General features: G+C 26.2%; 1 protein-coding gene and 1 non-coding gene across 4 annotated transcripts; both read right to left on the reverse strand.

Moving 5' to 3' along the window:
* Window positions 1–2,065: 2,065 nt before the first annotated feature.
* Window positions 2,066–16,375, reverse strand: axed (BTB/POZ domain-containing protein axundead). 3 transcript variants are annotated; one of them, XM_089173192.1, is made up of 6 exons: window positions 15,851–16,375; window positions 5,896–6,110; window positions 5,304–5,476; window positions 4,622–4,893; window positions 4,141–4,526; window positions 2,066–3,889 (listed from the first exon to the last, which is right to left on the reverse strand). In XM_089173192.1, exons 2-6 carry the CDS (start codon window positions 6,082–6,084, stop codon window positions 3,677–3,679), a joined length of 1,233 nt encoding a protein of 410 aa, XP_089029318.1. In that variant the 5' UTR covers window positions 6,085–6,110; window positions 15,851–16,375; the 3' UTR covers window positions 2,066–3,676. The 3 variants fall into 3 exon arrangements, with proteins under 3 accessions (XP_089029318.1, XP_089029319.1, XP_089029317.1); XM_089173193.1 differs by lacking the exon at window positions 15,851–16,375 and adding an exon at window positions 14,466–14,602; XM_089173191.1 differs by lacking the exon at window positions 15,851–16,375 and adding an exon at window positions 12,145–12,447.
* A 1,607-nt stretch (window positions 16,376–17,982) lies between these two features.
* TRNAK-CUU (transfer RNA lysine (anticodon CUU)) lies at window positions 17,983–18,055 on the reverse strand. Its single transcript has one exon. It is a non-coding gene; the product is annotated as a tRNA-Lys (tRNA).
* Between the last annotated feature and the right edge of the window lie 186 nt (window positions 18,056–18,241).

An 18,241-nucleotide genomic window follows, 5' to 3' on the forward strand; every position in this document is an offset into this window, starting at 1 on the left:
ATCTTGCTCGTACGTAGAAAATGTCCAAATGCAGTTTTCGTGGAATGAAGAAAGAAGAGGCTTAATGCCGAAGAGGCCCCCACTTAATTGTGGCTCAAGAGGGCAACTACAGGCTATTGAGTTATTTTCAAAGGTTCAACAGCAAGTTTGAACCTTTAGAGAATGGCTCCTTAGTCATATTTTATATTTTATTGTTTTACTTTTTTGCTCGTCATTAATTTCTAGTTGTAATTGGAGATGATGGACCATTCCATCTCCTTGGGACACCAAATTTGTGTCTATATCGTCAAAAAGATGCACATGTGTTTAGTTAGTTCGAGTCAAAAATTTGAATATTTTTTCGTATTTTAAAATTTGAAAGCTTAAATAATGTTCGGTAAATAATACAGTAATTTTTCTTTTCTAGTCGCGTCTTTAAAATTATTAACTGTGATCGTATTTTATTAAATTTTTAATCTTTTCTTTTCTATATAATGCAGTTTAAAAGTATTAGTTATAATAATTAATCGATATTATTTTCTCTAGTAACTTAATATTTGTACTTTTACTTTTTTATTTTTTTTATTTTTTCTAAATGTAAAATCACGCGTTTAAATTTAATTTTATTGCTACGGTAAATAGATATTTGATAAAAATAGATAAAGAATTCAATTGAAAAGTGCATCTGCGAATTGGACGATTTATATATTAGGCTACTTCATATCACTTGATTGTATTATTAATATAGTTTTCTTCTTGTTGCAGGTGATCATCGTTGGATTTAACAACAAACTTTTTTGCGACTTTCTTCTACTTGAGTTTCTATAATTGCAAATTTTTAAAATATATATGTATAATGGCATTTCTGAAGGCACACACATTTTTATACATTAAAAATTAAATATCATTATTTAAAATTCTATTACAGTACAACTATATAAAAATATTGTATTCTTTGATAGTATTGTACTGTCAGAACTCTATTCTTTGATAGTATCGTACCATCATTGCGTTAAGGTACCAACTATCGCCCACTGGTGGTCAGGGTATTCATTATTATGGATCTGTTTAGAAAAGAAAAGGACTTGGGAGTTTCTAGTTATGCACTTTTGCATTCTTTGAAACAAGGTAACTATTTCTTACTTATCCACTGTTGCATTTAATGGTGTTTCTTATTATTACCGCTACTGCACGTCGTGTATAAATTTTGAACGAATTGAGACATGCAACTAATTTTATAAAAATAATAAATAATTTTATAGTTGAAATTATTTGGTTTGTGTATAGAAAAAATAGCATTTTTGATTGATATTTATTTAATTAATTATTTATATTTTCAAAGTCTCTTTGTTTGGCATTGATTTATACATAAAACTATATAGTTGTATGTTATCACGCTATTGAATATTACAAAGATGTTATTTATTCGAAAAAATGAGTATCATTCAATATTTTTTTTCGTGATATAACATAAATTGAAGGTTTATTTCAAAAATTAATAAATATATGTGTATATGTTATAACTAGACAATATATAATATATATATATATATATATACACATATAAAAAACAATTATTAAATATTCGCATAACTATCAGTCATAATACAAATGTAATATAATATAATATAATATAACGCTGATAATAATAACGCATAAAATTTGTTAAATATTAACTCGATGATAATTAATTATGAATTATAATAGCAACAATAAAATTATCTTTTTTAAACGATCACAAATGAATGTCTATATGGATAGATTGATCAAAATTTATATTGTCTATCAAAATGTTTTAATTAAATGATTGAACATGGAAAAGTGTAAGAGTAACATTTTTTTTTTTTTTTACAAAAATTTAAATAAATATATAACTTCTTTTTTTTGTGTATTCTAATTCCGTACAAAACAATATGTTACTTTATGCTTTTTCCTTTTTTCAGTCACTTAATTATGTATTATTACATGTTTTTTTATTTTTATTAATATTATAAATGATTATCCATTCGTATTTTTTCATTGAAATCAATAAACATAAAAAGAAGAAACATTTATCGATTAGAGGATTATTTGAAAAAAAAGAATATATATAAAATTTCTTAAATAATATAATCTTTGATTTGCTGCAGGAAAATTATGTATAAATGTAGAAAAAAAATATATATATACAGGGTACTTCAAAATTAAATGGTTCAACTTAGATTTCATATTCTATTCTGAAAAAAAGTTCATATAAACACGGATATAATGACCAACTGTTTTTTTGCTTTTAATTAATCTGCTTCAGAATATTTTAATAATAATTACATTAATCTTTAAATCGTCAGATGAGGATCAATTGCATCCCCTGCACATTCCCTCCTCCCCGATTTCAAACATCTTCTACAGTCTTGAATAATTTCTATTTAACGTGTTAATATTATTTTGAACAATTACTTTCAGTAACTTTTGTCGTCACATTTTTAAAATACTTTGTCACAAAGATAAATTATTTTTATTCGAGAAAAGAAGATCTTGCGTAATGTTTGTATTTCATTTGATCATATGTTTTTGGTAAAGTAAAATACGCGATGCCATAAAATTTAGCGATTAATTTCTGATGTATCCTGTATATATATATATATATATACATATATTTATTTATAGTAAATTAAAAATAATTGCACTTAGAAGCGTTATAAATTCGCACAAACTTACATTTCTTAGAAATCATACGAATGTACGATATATTATACATAAATCTATGCTTATACAGATCATATTTGCTAGTAACAACGTACGCGTATATTTGTTTAAATCAATTATTTTCTTTGTTTTATACTTCGATATACTTAATATGTAAAAAAAAAAATTCGCTGAGTTAAAGTTACAAAAAGTAGATAATGAACACAATCAAAGTCAGACTAGCTTAAAATATAATATAGCACAATTTATAAGAATAATTTAATTGATTAATCCTTATTTTATTTATTTATTTATTTATTTTACTTTTTATAATTAGCACTTATGAGAAATAAATATAAAACAATAAGAGACAATAAGGAACATTTTTCGTTATTACGCTAATTTTTTATAAACCACCAAAAGAATAATAATAATCATCATCATCATCATTATCGATCATCAATCGATCGATCTAATTGTAAGATAGTTTATAAAAATATTCATTTTTCGGTTCTTTTTTTTGTTTTGTTTTAATGCTCTCGAGATATAATTCTAAATGCATAAATCTTGTGTATACTTATTAACTTTCCGGCAATTGACAATGAGACAGCATAGTGTGCACGTATGATAAATTCTATTTTCAATTGTCTGACTAACTTTCGTTAAATAATTAAATATAGTTATCGAATAATACGATTGGTGTTAACGAAAGTCATAAAAAATCTTGTCACACAAATACATAAAATCTATTTTTTTGTTTTCTTTTCTTTATAATATTCGATGGCACTGTAAGGAATATCGAAAATCAAAAATTCATTTAATGAGATCTAAATATTTCGTTTTTCGTTGTTTTCGATTGCTATGATTTCTTAGAAATCTTATATATATATATATATACATATAACTTATCAATATATTAGAAAATTAGCAAAAGTGCAATTGAATATTGTTCTTTTTTATTTGGTTTGTTTTTTGTTCTTCTAATGAAAGTTGTAATAATAGAGCGTGGAAGCTTATTTTCAATTTTTACTATTTACTCGAATACACATGCTAAAACACGTACGAAACAGGTACAAATTCTGGAACACGCTTGACTAGCACACTCTTTTCGTCGATTTTTTCTATTATCCTGACGTTCCTTCTTACCTGATTTTAACATGCTACAATCTTGTTTATGGCACGTTATTGTTCCACTTCTTGGTTTGTTGGTTAACCTCCAAAGAGGGCTGCTTCTTGAAATATTTGCCTATAATTTATATTAATATAATTATTGTAACTATTAACTATTCTTTCTTTTTTTTTTGTATCATGCAAGAAATATTACATGAACAAATTTAATTCTACATTTTTGATTTAGTTTCTTTCACGTAAAATCGCAAGCTACCCTTGTATAAAAAATTAAAAAAGAGAAACCTTATATATTATATTTTTTAAATTATTAAAAATTACAAGTTTAAAAAATGAAAGATTATGAAAATATCGAATAATAAAATGTACCTCTCCTTTACTAGGGTGTCCAAGAATTTTGGCAAAAATAAAAGCTGACTCTTCGCTAGATAAAATACCATTAGCCATGGGACCGTCAATAAATTCCTTATCGGTCATAAGTAAATATCTTACGGAATACCACACTTCGTCAGATAGGGCAGCCCTTTTATTTGAAGAAGTAGGTTCGACACCACGTTTTCTACAATTCGATGCAGCCCATTTATTTAGTGCAGAAAATAGAATCACTTCGTTAGGTAATCTCAATGTATCACGACACGCAATTTGTTCAATTTCTTTGGCATTCAATTCTTCGAAACGTTCTTGAGTAAGTATAGTTGAAGGATTAGCATCGATTATGTCCAAACATCGTGAAAGAAGTACCGTACAAGCTGCAGCTATAATTATAAAAAAAAAAAAAAAAGAAAAGAAATTGAATAATTAAGAGATATTATTAATTATTAAACAAATTTTATTGAAATTATATATTCACCTATTTCACCAGCTTCGTCATTGGGCGCGGGTGGAGCAGAAGGTTTATTAGATGATTCGTTATTCTTATCTTCAATTGTAGAAAATGAAAGTGGATTTGCATATAAATAAAGATTTTCATAAACTTCGAGAACGTTTGAGGAATTTAAATTCTCTTCGAGATAATTAATAGCTAAACGTGCGAGATCTGAACAGAGATATTGATGTGCTACGTCAAGCGTGGCTCTGGCAGTTGATACTGATTGAAAGATAATAGGTTCGTCGTTGAGATATCTATTAACAAGTAAATAAACAGATGTTTGTATTACGAATTTAAATGTCTCATTGTATATTATTTATATCTTTATATAGATTTCAATGTTTATTTTGATATTTATTATTACATTTTTTCTAGAATCGAATGATACAAATGATAAAAATATTAATAGATAATAAATAAAAGATAAATTATTATAAGAATTAAATTAAATTAAATTACTTTATTAAATTATTAAAAAAATTAATGATTATAATTAAATTAAAAGATAAATTATTTATAATAAAATAATTAAAAGAATAGAGAAAAAGATTGTAGTTTTAAAAGAAAACAATGAATATTGAAGTTTCTTTTTTTACGTTTGAATTAATCTTTATAGGATAATAGTGTGTGAATGTTTAAAAAGAAATAGATATGAATGAAATACCTGAGAAAATGATCGAAGGCTCGTTTTTCAATATGTTTTATGGTTACAAGTGGGGGAGGATCTGTTCGTTCTGGTGCTAAGGGTCCCATAAGCATTGCACGAAACCATTCAGATTTTTTGGCCAATCGTTCCCTCTCTACACGATACCACCAGGTGTCCCCGGGTAACCCCACCTGCATTTACGGTACATCAAAGAAATGTTACACAAACGTTTATTCACCATCTGCTACTATCTTTTTACAATTGTTTGTTCAATCGTAAATACGTAAAAAGTAAATAATATAATTAATCTAATAATTGCATATTTGGCCAGTGGATGGTTTTCTTTTCAATTATTTTTTTTTTTTTTTTTTTTTTATTGATCAATATATAACGAATTAAACAATAGAATAAAAAATGTAAGTTTTAAATTAAAAATCAAAAAATATAAACACTTTTATTTCATTTTTTAATAAATACTCTTTACTCGTGGTTTAAATTTCGAGATTAATTAAATCTAATGAACGACGAATATCTTTTATGTTACTTTATACCTAATGTAAATAAATTAATATAAACATTAAAAAAAAAAAATAAAATAAAATAAACATACCTCGAGATTAACGATGTTACGAGGATCGATGCCAGACATCGTTTCGTCTGATTTGACAGTGGATGAACAGACAAGTGGATGAACTTCAGACATATTTTTCGAAGAAAAATGTATCGTGGTGCCCTTGAATGAGATCCTATTTCGTATACGAACGTCTACAATATTTTCCCACGTTTTCTCAGTCTCCATATATCCGATGCATCTCGAATCATCAACTAGAATATAAAAAATTCATTATTTTATTTAAATTTAAAATAAAATATAGAAATCGAAAAATTAGATGATGAGATACTTTTTTTTTAAACTTGTCAATGAGAGATCGTAAAGTATACTACTAAATTGTAACGAGGGATACTTTCTAGTTGAACTTTTTTTTGAAATTATATTTCAACAATTTTTTATCAATGATAATTCTTGTTTCCGTTTTTCTTTTTTTTTTTTTTAAATCTTACCGTAAAACGTTCAAATATTTCCCATTAAACGAGATATTATCTAATATACACATGGGTTTGGCAGATATTCGCAATAGATAGTACACAGCAACGATTGCTCTTTCATTTTTTCAATAACGATAAAAGATAACAAATTTTTGTGTTATACATATATATATATACATTAAGTTGTCTATGACACGAAAATAATTGATTTTTTTCTATGTATTATCGTATTTTTATTTATTTTTTTTTTTTTTTTATAAATATATTATAATTGTTATTCGAAACTCTTTTTTAATTAATATTAAACATAAAAGAAGAAAGAAAAAACATGAATTTTTGTAATATTAATTATACGAGAAGTATATTGAAAAATTTAGAAAAGTAGTTACCGTAAGAGATTTCGAACTCGACTGACCATTCATATCAGCTTTCATCTTAAATATTATTTCGAAATGTAAACATGAACTTTTGTAACGTAACGATGATTGTTTATATACATAACAGTTACGAACATTACATTATCGAACTTGACTCATCAAAATGATAATTATCGAATAACTCTCAGACACTCGAGTGTCTTTTGAATGAAACGATTGTCTCAGATGTGTTTAATAGAATGAAATTGTAATGTGTAATATATATATATATATATATATACATATGTATGTATATGTAAAAGAGAACGCCTAGGAGTCAACGATGAATTTCTATTTTTGTTTTTGACGAGCTTTTCTCGTTTCAAGGTTGCTATGTGTTCACTTGCCAAAAATAGGTTTATTCGATGAAAATCAAACGAAACTTTCGAGTACAGACCAACTCTGCCAAGCTTCTAATTCTTTTTTTTTTTTCTATTTGTTTTGATTTTTATTTTTTATTTTTTTTTTTTTTTTGTTTTAAAAAGGAGATCGTTGACTTTGAAGATCATGCTAATATTAGTTCAACTGAAGAAAGTATCCAGACTCGAATTTACGTTACATTACGATCTCTTTGAGTAATTTGATATATATATATATATATATTAAGGAATATGCATGATTTGTAACGTTAAATATTTTTAAACAAATTTTTATAGTATAAATAATGGAAGATACATTAGAGAATTAAAATATAGATGAGAAAATATATATTAAAATTTAAGAATAGATTTAGTTAATATTAAATTTATAAATTTATATTATATTATTATATATATATATATATATATATATATATATACATAATATAGTAATTATTAAATATATTTAATTCATATTAATTTATTTATATAAAATTTGTTTTTTTGCAACGATTCAAAAATACGTGAGACACGTGTGAAAAATAAAATTAAAAAAAAAAGGAAAGAATCATTCGTTAAAATAAATGTGAGACGACATTGTACTAATAATTAAATTGAAACGAGTTCTCGCACACTGTCTTTTTAATTCAATTGAAATTCATTCCTTTGTGTGTTGGATGGACACACCCACATTAGTTATTCGTGAAATGCATCCATTTTTTATCTAAGATAATAGATATATTGAAAAATACTGTAAATAATTGATCCACAAATGTGCACTTTAAATCGTACAAATTCTTTCAAATTTAATTATTTCGAATAATTCATGAATCATTCATGAATCATTCATGAATTATTCATGAATTCGTTTATTTACCTGTTTACTTTTTACAACAGTGCACTTTGAACTATATAAATAAATAAACAAAAAAACATATATTTCATAGTCTTTTCATTTATTTTAAGCATAAATAATAATAAATAAATAAATATATAAAAAATGATAAATAAATAATAACAAAAAAGCTACGTCATTAAACAGAGAATTCCCAGGTTAACAGGTTGAGCGCGCACGTCAGTCATCGGTGACTGACGCGAAACTTTCCGTTAAGGCCGTGTCCGTCACAGGTGACTGACACATTCAACTATTTTTTCAATACAAAGTAACACCTGTGGCCTGACGGGAATTTCCCTAAGAATTCAACGTGTTTAACAGGTTAAATTAACATCGAATATTATTTTGAAAAAAAAAACAAATAACAAACAAAAGACATTTATTTGATTCTTTCTTTAGTTTCTATCGTTGTAATAACAATACTATCGTCTTATACATATAATGGTTTTACTATGGAGGTCTAAATTCCATAGATAGACGAATACAAGAACTAATGTAACCTCGGAATAGAGGTGGCAATGTATGCTATCTGCCGATACCTATATTAAGTCCGGTTATCGTTATCCACTCAAGTGCATCGAGTAACAAAAACTATCGTGTGAATTCATAGAATGTAAAGGCACAAGCATAAAGGTTATAATATGAAATATGTACGTGGTATGCCTTCATTGTTTTTCTGTTCTTTTTTTGTTTTTTTTTTTTTGCTACGATACATTTCTCAAAAGAAAAAAATTAAAAATTGAAAAAGAAAAATCTATAATAATAAAATAAAACTTAACGAAAGAGTAACTACTGTATGACATAAATCTACTACGTGCACATATTTTACGTACAACAATTTTTGTTCTGTCTTTCTTTTTTTATTTTTTTTTTTTTTTTTTAATGTTTCTTTTACACGAATTAATTATTTTATCAAGCAGTTTAATATGTTTACGAATGACATAACAATAGTGGAAGATTCTTACAGTTTGTATACTTTATCGTGAACAAGACAAAACAAAAACAAAACAAAAATATGAAAAGAAAATAATAATTATAATCACGAAGAAGGAATATTATCCTTGACATGTGCAGATAAAAGAAAAAAAATAAATAAAAATGAAACTATAGGCTTTGGGTTTAAATAGGCTTAGAATAATTTTACTCTCGTTATATTATAATGCTTTTGTTTGAAATTATAATAAAAAAGCTGTGGCCTAATCGTGAATAATTTTTATTTTCTTTTGATTAATATGATATAAGTATCAATGTAGTATCAAGTATCACTGATGAAAGTAAAAGTAATTTAAAAATCAAATTTAAAAAAAAATAAATAATCACGTCTCAAGTGTTACATTGTTGAATTAATTCAATGTACCATGGTGCCCGTATGATCATCGTTTGTTGTTGCATTTCGTTCACTAATTAAGTGACACTTTACATGGGTCAATTATATTATCGAATACATAAAAATGCATAAATAAAAAAATACACAAATAAATAAGTAAATAAAAAAATGTTCCTAGAATTAACTCGTACCGGTTTCGTCGTATCATAAAGGAAAAAAAAAGAAAAAATATATAAAAAGGGTAATATCAATATGTCGACAGGTGCAAAAATTCATATTTGCTTAAAATTGATAAGACGAAGGATAACGTTACTCGTTTCGTAAATAAATATACTGTTTAATTATATATAGATATATTTCGTGGAAACGTTTATCGTCAATTTTATAATTTCTCGTTAAATAACTTTTGCAAAAAAAAAAAAAAAAACAGAGATAGAAGAAAAATTTATGCTTTTTCTGTTAACAAATGCGATAAAATTTGATGATGTAATTTTAGAAAAGGGAAGAAAGAGGAAAGGGGTTCTTTCGATTAATTGAATTGAAATGAATTGATCGAATGGACAGTTAAAAAGTACCCGCATTGTTGCAATCAATAAAAAACGTTCGTTTATGGTTGATTTTAATTATTGACACATATATATATATATATACATAAAATTATTCATTTTCTTTTCTTTTGTTAGTTATTTTTTGTATCAAAATTGTTTGGATGAATGTCACAGTGAAAGTATATTTCATTAAACAATCATATTGGTAAGTTCTTTATCAATTGCACGCTCACGTAAATAAATAAAAAAATATTTCTTGACAAAAAAATTTGAACGATTGGTAAAGGCTAATTATATATATATGTTGTATGCACAAATGTATATTCAAGTTTCTTGCATATTGTGTTTCGATTTTGCGTTTTTCTGCATTTCATTCGTCGAGCTCTACTAGTCTCGATATCATACGTTCGTTGAATGCGTTGATAGGTCTCATGGTAATAAAGAAATGAGGTGAGAAAGAGAGAGAGAGAGAGAGAGAGAGAGAGAAAGATAAAGAAAAAAGGAAACACATAAGAAAGAACACAATGAATGACCAAGTGAAAAAAAAAAAGAAAAATGACTGGAAATTGTATCGCATATAACGAATTTCGTAAGATCACAAGATTCGTAATATTATTTTTATTTTATATATTTACCCCCCCCCCCTCCCTCTCTACCCGCCCCCTTCTCTATGGAAGAACAAAAAAAAAATAGTGAGATAAATGTCAAGTTCGAATAAGTATTACTAATTTACCGGAAGAAGAGTAAGTTCTACCTTTGGAAAACAATAAGATCGATTGTTAGCACCCTCAACACGAATCAAATGGAATGAAAAAAAAAAAAAAACGTTTAACGAAACAATGACCAATGCGATAATTAAATCGGCACGCGTGTCGAGTTGGGAAGTGACAATGGTTAATAACGTGCGAAAATTAGTCAATGATGGAAAAATGATGATGATCTTATGGAAAAAAACCTTGATGTTTACTAATTTACTCTTGGTTAAGGTCTTATTTGTTTTTTTTTTTTTTTTTTTTTTCTAAAGAATATTATTACGAAAGTAAACGAATCAGAGTAAAATATCACGATTACGATCTAGGATTTACCTTGCACGCATATGAACATGATAAAAAAAGAGAAAAAAAGGAAAAGAAATATTACCGGAAGATATTTATCTTGAAAAAATATATTATATATAAAATAAAATAGAATCTTTAGGTAAAATAAGAAAATTGTATGGGAAACGATTTTAATCAATTTGAGTAATTTACTATATAATCGTCGTAAATTTCCGAGACATTTATCCTTAAAAAAAAAAAAAGAGAGAAGAAAAAAGAAGAAGGAAAAAAAATGATATATATATATATATAGTCAAGTTATTTGATATTAATGATCGTATAACGAACGTGAATAAATTTATTTTAAATTATCCTTCGAACGTTTAGAAAATATATTCATAATTTAAATAAAACGGTACAAATTAGTAATTAATTTGAAAAAAAAAAAAAAAGAAAAAAAGATAAACTTTTGTAAAGACACGTATGTAAGAATGAATTTCTTATTAATTACTATAAAACGTCCTTAAAAACTCTTAAGATCAAAATTATTCTATTGTATCACATAGAAATCGAAGTTCCCTCTTTCATTCTATTTCTTATTCCATCAACGAGATCTGTTTCAAGGAATTTTATGAGTCAGTACAGCGATCAATATTGGATCGCATTCTGGTCCGCACACATTTATGACAGCTGTACCGATTGTAAGGCGCACACCTATCTTGCATAATAAAGCTTCTAGTTGAGGAGATAATGATGGTTTTCTTCGTGGTTCTCTCGTTTAATTGCATCGTAATACTTGGCTCGATTTCATTTCATTTCATTTCAATTCAATTCAATTCATTTGTGCTTCATTAACGATTTCCTTAAATAGTTTCTCACGAAATTTGTATTATTTAATTAGGAACAATTTGTAATATTTTAAACTCTTGTCTGTAATCGTTTAATATTAAATTAAAATAATATAATTTATATTTAAATATATATATATTTTTTTAATTAAATTATTTAACTATAATAATATACATTTTAATAATTTATTTATATTCAAACAAACACCTATCGAAAATACCGAATTTACAAACGTTGGCATGGGTATCTAAACTGGGGTACATAATAAAAACACCATAAACAATTTTATATACAAATTGTTACCGTTGTGATAAAAAGAAAGTTCATTAATGAAAACAAATAACATAATTTATCAAAAATACAAAAATAACGAAATCTTACCAGTCATTTTGAAAAATCCAACAAATCCAATAAACAAACGTGCATCTTGGATAAATGCGTGATGTGATTCCATGAATGTATTACTATAATAATTAATTTTGTTCACACGAGAATAAAACGTAAAGTATCATTGAAAATAGTAAAAACTTTGAATTAATTATAGGAACATTTGGCGTTTTAGTTTGGACGATGGTTAAACACGAAATGAACTAACATCGAGTAGGACCGTGCCACTTTTGTCGTTTTAAATGCAACCGCCAGCATCCGGCTTGCAGGAAGCCACGTGACCGCAACGTACAACACACAATGAAATAAAAACTTGCCGATTAATCGATTATATGTCTTTATCTTCTTTTTCTTTTTTCCCCTTTCTATTTTTTGTGGACAACTTCGCGGTCGAAAGATGAGACATATTGTATAAATTAGAAATCTAATAGGTACGAAAAAAAAAAGAGGAAATTAACGAAAGAGAAAGAAGAGAGAGAGAGAGAGAGAGAGAGAGAGAGAGAGAGAGAGATGGAAAGAAAGATAATCATGGAAAAGAACTAAACACAGAGAATTTGTTCAAATTTCCATAGATTCAGATGAATCATACTAATCTATCTGTATTTAACGTTATATTGAAAAAGGATGATTAAATGCAAAAATTTTCCCAACGATATTCATTCACAAAATTCAAACAAACTAATACAAATTATTTATCTTTTTGTATATTTAAAAATATAACTTTAAATTCCATAATTTAAAACATCGAAATGATAATTTGTTTGTAATCTAAGCAACAAACTTTATAGATAATAAATAGATATATAAATTTAAAGATTAGATCAAGGTATGTAATAACATATTGTATTTGCATATAATACTTTGTCGTATATATATATATATATATATATATATATATATATATATATTTGAATGTTTAAGTATGTATAATATATATATATACATAATCTGCATACATAATAGTTAAATTAAGTATATACAAATTTATGAGGATTAATTCGTGCTTACACGACATGCACGTGTGTGTTCATTTGATACCATTAAAAATCGCACAGAGTACAAAAGTAAGAATAAGATAATATAATTTTTTTTTTTATTCAATGATATCATCTTTTGGGCTAACTTGATGATGATTTTAGAACAAAAAAAGGATGAGGGAGAGAATAAAAAAAAATAATAAGAAGAAGAGAAAGTAGAAAATGAATGATAAGGAAAATACAATCTTGTTTCTTAAGAAAAGAAATAAATACATGTCTTTTCTCATTATTTACAAACATATGCATATTCATATATATATATATATTACATACGTGTCTAATATCTAAAAACATAGATAACGGTTTATCGATACGTCACTTCGAATTAAAGATCCAAGTCTAGACGGATTAATTTTCAATGTTAATTGTTTCTTCGAGCGTAGAATTTTACCGTACGATTAGTAACAATTTCTCGATTCTCTGTCTGATTCACGCATTGTACAATACAAGGAATCGTACGTAATACAGTAAAATGAGAAACACATATGAGTTTACGATCGTATATTATACACCGAGTTAACACGTTTAATGCTATTTCAGGTGCAAACTCGAAACTACCTAAATATTTTTTGTTTTCATCTTCGGTTAATTATTCATCGCATTGATGACGGTTAAAAAAAACGATTGAAACGATTAGAAGAATTTCTTTGAGGGGGAGGGGGAAGGGGAGGTTAATGAAGAAGTCTCATAAAATAGATAACATTGATATTATTAATCAACGAATTTTTATGTGTGACTTTTCTAATGATTCATCTTTGAATAGAGAGAGAGAGAAAAAAAGTAACTTTTGATGTGACCAACGTAGGACAAGTACAAGAGTGATCAATACTTTCTACCTCAGTCTACAGTTTGACACTCACACATACATATATAAAGATACCTATCTACATTCTCTGCTAAAGTACTCCCTCTCAGAGGAGGGAGGAACAGAGGACTGACTCAACTGGTGTGTTTATGTATGTATGTGTGAGTGTGTGAGTGTGTGTGTGTGGTAGTTCTCTTTGCGCAAAATCCAGCTTGACGTTGCGAATGAAAATAACGATTTTGTGATACTACAAATAATATCTATCCTTAAATATTGCAATATATATATATATTTTTAATAATGTATCAATAATAGATAATAGATAGATAAAATAAGAATAATCAGGCGATCTCATTTTTGACTTAAGAATAAATCTAAATGTGAGTTGAATGCAAGGAATATGAATTACATATGAGGGTAATAAATAAATATAAATCAAATCTTATAATTTGAATAACATGGTAGGTCCATACCTGATTGAGAGATATCATACACCTGTCTCTGATTTGATTTTTTAGGGAAACTTTTATCTACGATATCGTAGTAATATGTTTGGAGAGGTTATCGATCGATTCGCAGTAGTTTGGGTTTGAAATGATCAGACGGAAACCTAATAAAATGTTATTAATAAGATTATCATTTTCACTAAATTTTGTTAGACTAAAATGAGGTTTTTGTGTGAAAGTTTGTACACTTATAATACTGTCGATATTTCAAGAAATAAAATTATAAATATTAGTTATTACTAATATAAAAATTTTTTTTATTGGAATGACACACAATAATTGTAAAATTAAAAATAAATAAGAATTATTGGAATAAAATAAAAAAAATTGGAATACAATAATAATTATTGGATAACGTAATTTAAAATTTGCATTTGAATATTAATTTTTTTTAAGTTTATTAATTAATTAAATTAAATTTATTAAATTTATTATTTAATTATTAATCATTTCAATTAATTAATATTATTTAAATGTAGGAAAACAAATATTGAAATGAGATAACGTTTTGTTAATTTTTGTTGAATCATGATCGATTAATTAATTTGCATTCTCATTGTTTTGAATACTTTATTAGAGTTATTCGTTTTACGTGTAACAGAAGTTCAATTATTGCGAAATAATAATTCTAATAGTTTTTATTTATTATTAATTTTATTTAGATATTAAACGTGTTACGATTAGACAAAAGATATTATTATATATTATTGTATAATCAAATAAATTGTCAATGAGATAATTCATTGATTTTATTAATGAAATACTAACGAAATGTTTTTTTGATTTGATAAGCGAATTGAAACGGATTAATTTTTCATGGGAACATTGATTGAAACAATGACAGAAAAAAAAATGAAAGAAATTTAGCAAACATTAAGAGAGAGAAAAATCTATTTTATCTCCTTATTCCAATTCGAAATCATGTAAATTATTTACAAGACAATAAGATGTCGTAATAATAAATATGAATTATTATAATAATGATTAAGGAAGTAACGATTTACAAGTTGCGTTACGAAATAATAATAATACCCCAATGTCAGAATAAATAGGCGCGAACAAATAATCATAGTTGACAGTATTAACAAACCTCATTGCAAATAATTATCAGTGATTAAACAATTGGCGTTCCCGTAGCTAACAACCGGTACTAAGATGAAGATTATCTCGTAGAAATGAAATATTTATTCTTGCCACTGTGTGCCGTGTACTTTGGTAGTACATACTTTGGTAGATAATCATCGTTTAATGTCTACCGAAATTTATAACTTCTCGGTATAAACTTCGTAATAAGATTTAATACTAATGTTTAATGTATGTTAAAAGATTCTAAGATTTATGCTTACGAATACCTTTGATGTATTCCTTTTATCGTATTTTCCTTGATGATAAAAAACTTCACTGAAAATGCACTAATTAAAAGAAGATAAAACGAAGAAATAAAAATAATGATTTTCATTCACTTAAAGAAACAAACAAACAAAAATCAAAAGAAATGGAACAGTTTCGTATCCTTTTTTTTATTTTTTTTATTCACAATAAACACTCGTTAAATAAGCACTGTCTTTTAACGTGCAGCTTATTACTTGACAAGTATTATCTTAATTACAGTTATGAAAATTTTTGATACTTTTTTATTTTATTTTTTTCTGTTTTTTTGCATGTATCGTTTTATATCGTACGTTTGCGCGCAATTCGATTTTGTTCCCCTTTCGTTTTCTTTTTTTTTTTGTTGTTCTTTATTTCGTTTTCTTCTGTAAAAAAATATCAATTGAAGAAGCTACATTAATTTAATGAAAATATATTCGCACTTGGAGACTTGTACAACGTCTGCGTTGGCCGATTACTAGGTCTACAATGAACATATAATTCGCACGAAGGAACCGGTGCCCTGGCATCGAGCATATCATTGGCTATACATAGCATGAGTCCCGATGCGCAGACGCCTAACATTCTCCGTTCTTTACTCGTATAAACAATAACACCATTTCTTCTTTAACACCCCCTCCTCCTCCACCTCCTCAACAACAACAACCCCTATTTCTTATTATAATTCATTTTTTTTTCAATTAAAAAGAAAAGAGAAATCATTTTATACATTTCATAATAGCACAGTTGTACAACGACAACCAGGTATGACACTAATGAAGATTTGTTAGTCTATTTAAAATCAAAGGAAAAATATAAATGTATTTTTTTCTTTTTTTTTTTTTATTACGAAATCATGGGTGACCTCTTTTCATTTGTATATGACCTAAATAATTTATCAAAGTATCGTTAAAATAGCTATCTCATGAAACCTAGTATTTTTAGAGGCTTCCTGACTGACCTACCTTATATTCCCATGGATGGGTTTCGACAGGATGAAATCTAATCGTTAAATCCGGTATGAACAATAACGATTTTTCTTTTTTTTTTAATTTAACATTATTGAGATAATAACTACATTAAAATGCATAGTACAATGCGTTAGCAGATCGATCTCAGACACTATTAATCGATTGTTATACCTAAAATGGTACGTTAATTTGCGTTGAATCGTTTTCCCAAAGCAGACTTCAACTACTCTGTCAATGCACCTTCCAAGACAAAGAAAAAAGCGAGAGTATTTATAATTTCTGATGTTATTCACCTTTGAAGAGGAAATGAATAAGACTTTATCTCTTTCATATTCTCTCACAATATTCTTAAACAATTGTCTCTCACTTTTTATTGTAGATAAACGAGATCCTTATTAATTTGTATGATTGTCCGAATAACGCGTTTAGATAAATAATAATTTTATAATTGTATTATATAATTTTGATGAAATTAAAGTTAACGTAAAATATTTTATATATTGGAAATTTTATTTTTCATTATATTATATATATATATATATATATATATATTTACTTCAATTAAAATTATTATGACTAATGACGAAATTATATTATACTTACAATATTATTATTCATCATTGAATTACTCAGGGTAGAGTATTTAATCTGGTACGAATAAAAAGTGCTGAATATACTTATGTATATATATCGATCCTCTAACATTTCTTCCTTCCTTCTATAAGTCGTAAGAAAATAGGTCAAGCTATAAAATCCATGGGTTTTGGGTATGGTCCATAGTCATCCGGGTCGATAATACTTCCGTTGTAAATGGGTCACTAGATAAAAAAAAAAAAGGAATCTAGATAAACGATATATATTTTGATAATATTTATTAACTATCAAAATTACTTAATGTAAAAATTATTTAAAGTAAGCACAATAATGTGTGTGTGTGAATTTTGTTTTATTTCAAATATTTCGTTAAAAACATTATAAAACATCATCATTATAAATATTATTGAATGAAACAAAATAAATCATATTTTTTAACGTATACTTAAATGTTTAAAAATAGTAGAAAAAGTGCAAAAATAAAATGTAATGTTTTTTATTCAAGTGAGAATAAAAAAATATAAAATATTATTTATTGAAGAAAAAAAAATCGCCCAACGTGGGGCTCGAACCCACGACCCTGAGATTAAGAGTCTCATGCTCTACCGACTGAGCTAGCCGGGCTTGGGTAGTACAGGTTTCATATTATGTATTTCAGTTCAATATTTACATACTTTTTTTTTTTAGAAAATGAGAAATATTTGATTATCATTTGTTTTGTTAGAATTGTAATAATCACTAGTAATATTATAATAACAAAAGTTATGCTGATTCTGACTTTTATATACATATAATATATACATATTATAA

This window comes from Polistes dominula, unplaced genomic scaffold (assembly GCF_049000335.1).
Source record: "Polistes dominula isolate Pdom_NZ unplaced genomic scaffold, Pdom_raw_medaka scaffold_35, whole genome shotgun sequence".
Classification (NCBI taxonomy): domain Eukaryota; kingdom Metazoa; phylum Arthropoda; class Insecta; order Hymenoptera; family Vespidae; genus Polistes; species Polistes dominula.

Bases quoted from the DNA above. Each gene is read 5' to 3' on its own strand.
- axed (XM_089173191.1), bottom strand. From the start codon at position 12,217: ATGGAATCACATCACGCATTTATCCAAGATGCACGTTTGTTTATTGGA. The intron at 6,111-12,144 runs GTAAGATTTCGT...TTTATATTCTAG, and splicing joins TGGATTTTTCAAAATGACTG to TTGATGATTCGAGATGCATC. The intron at 3,890-4,140 runs GTACATTTTATT...TATAAATTATAG, and splicing joins GACACCCTAGTAAAGGAGAG to GCAAATATTTCAAGAAGCAG.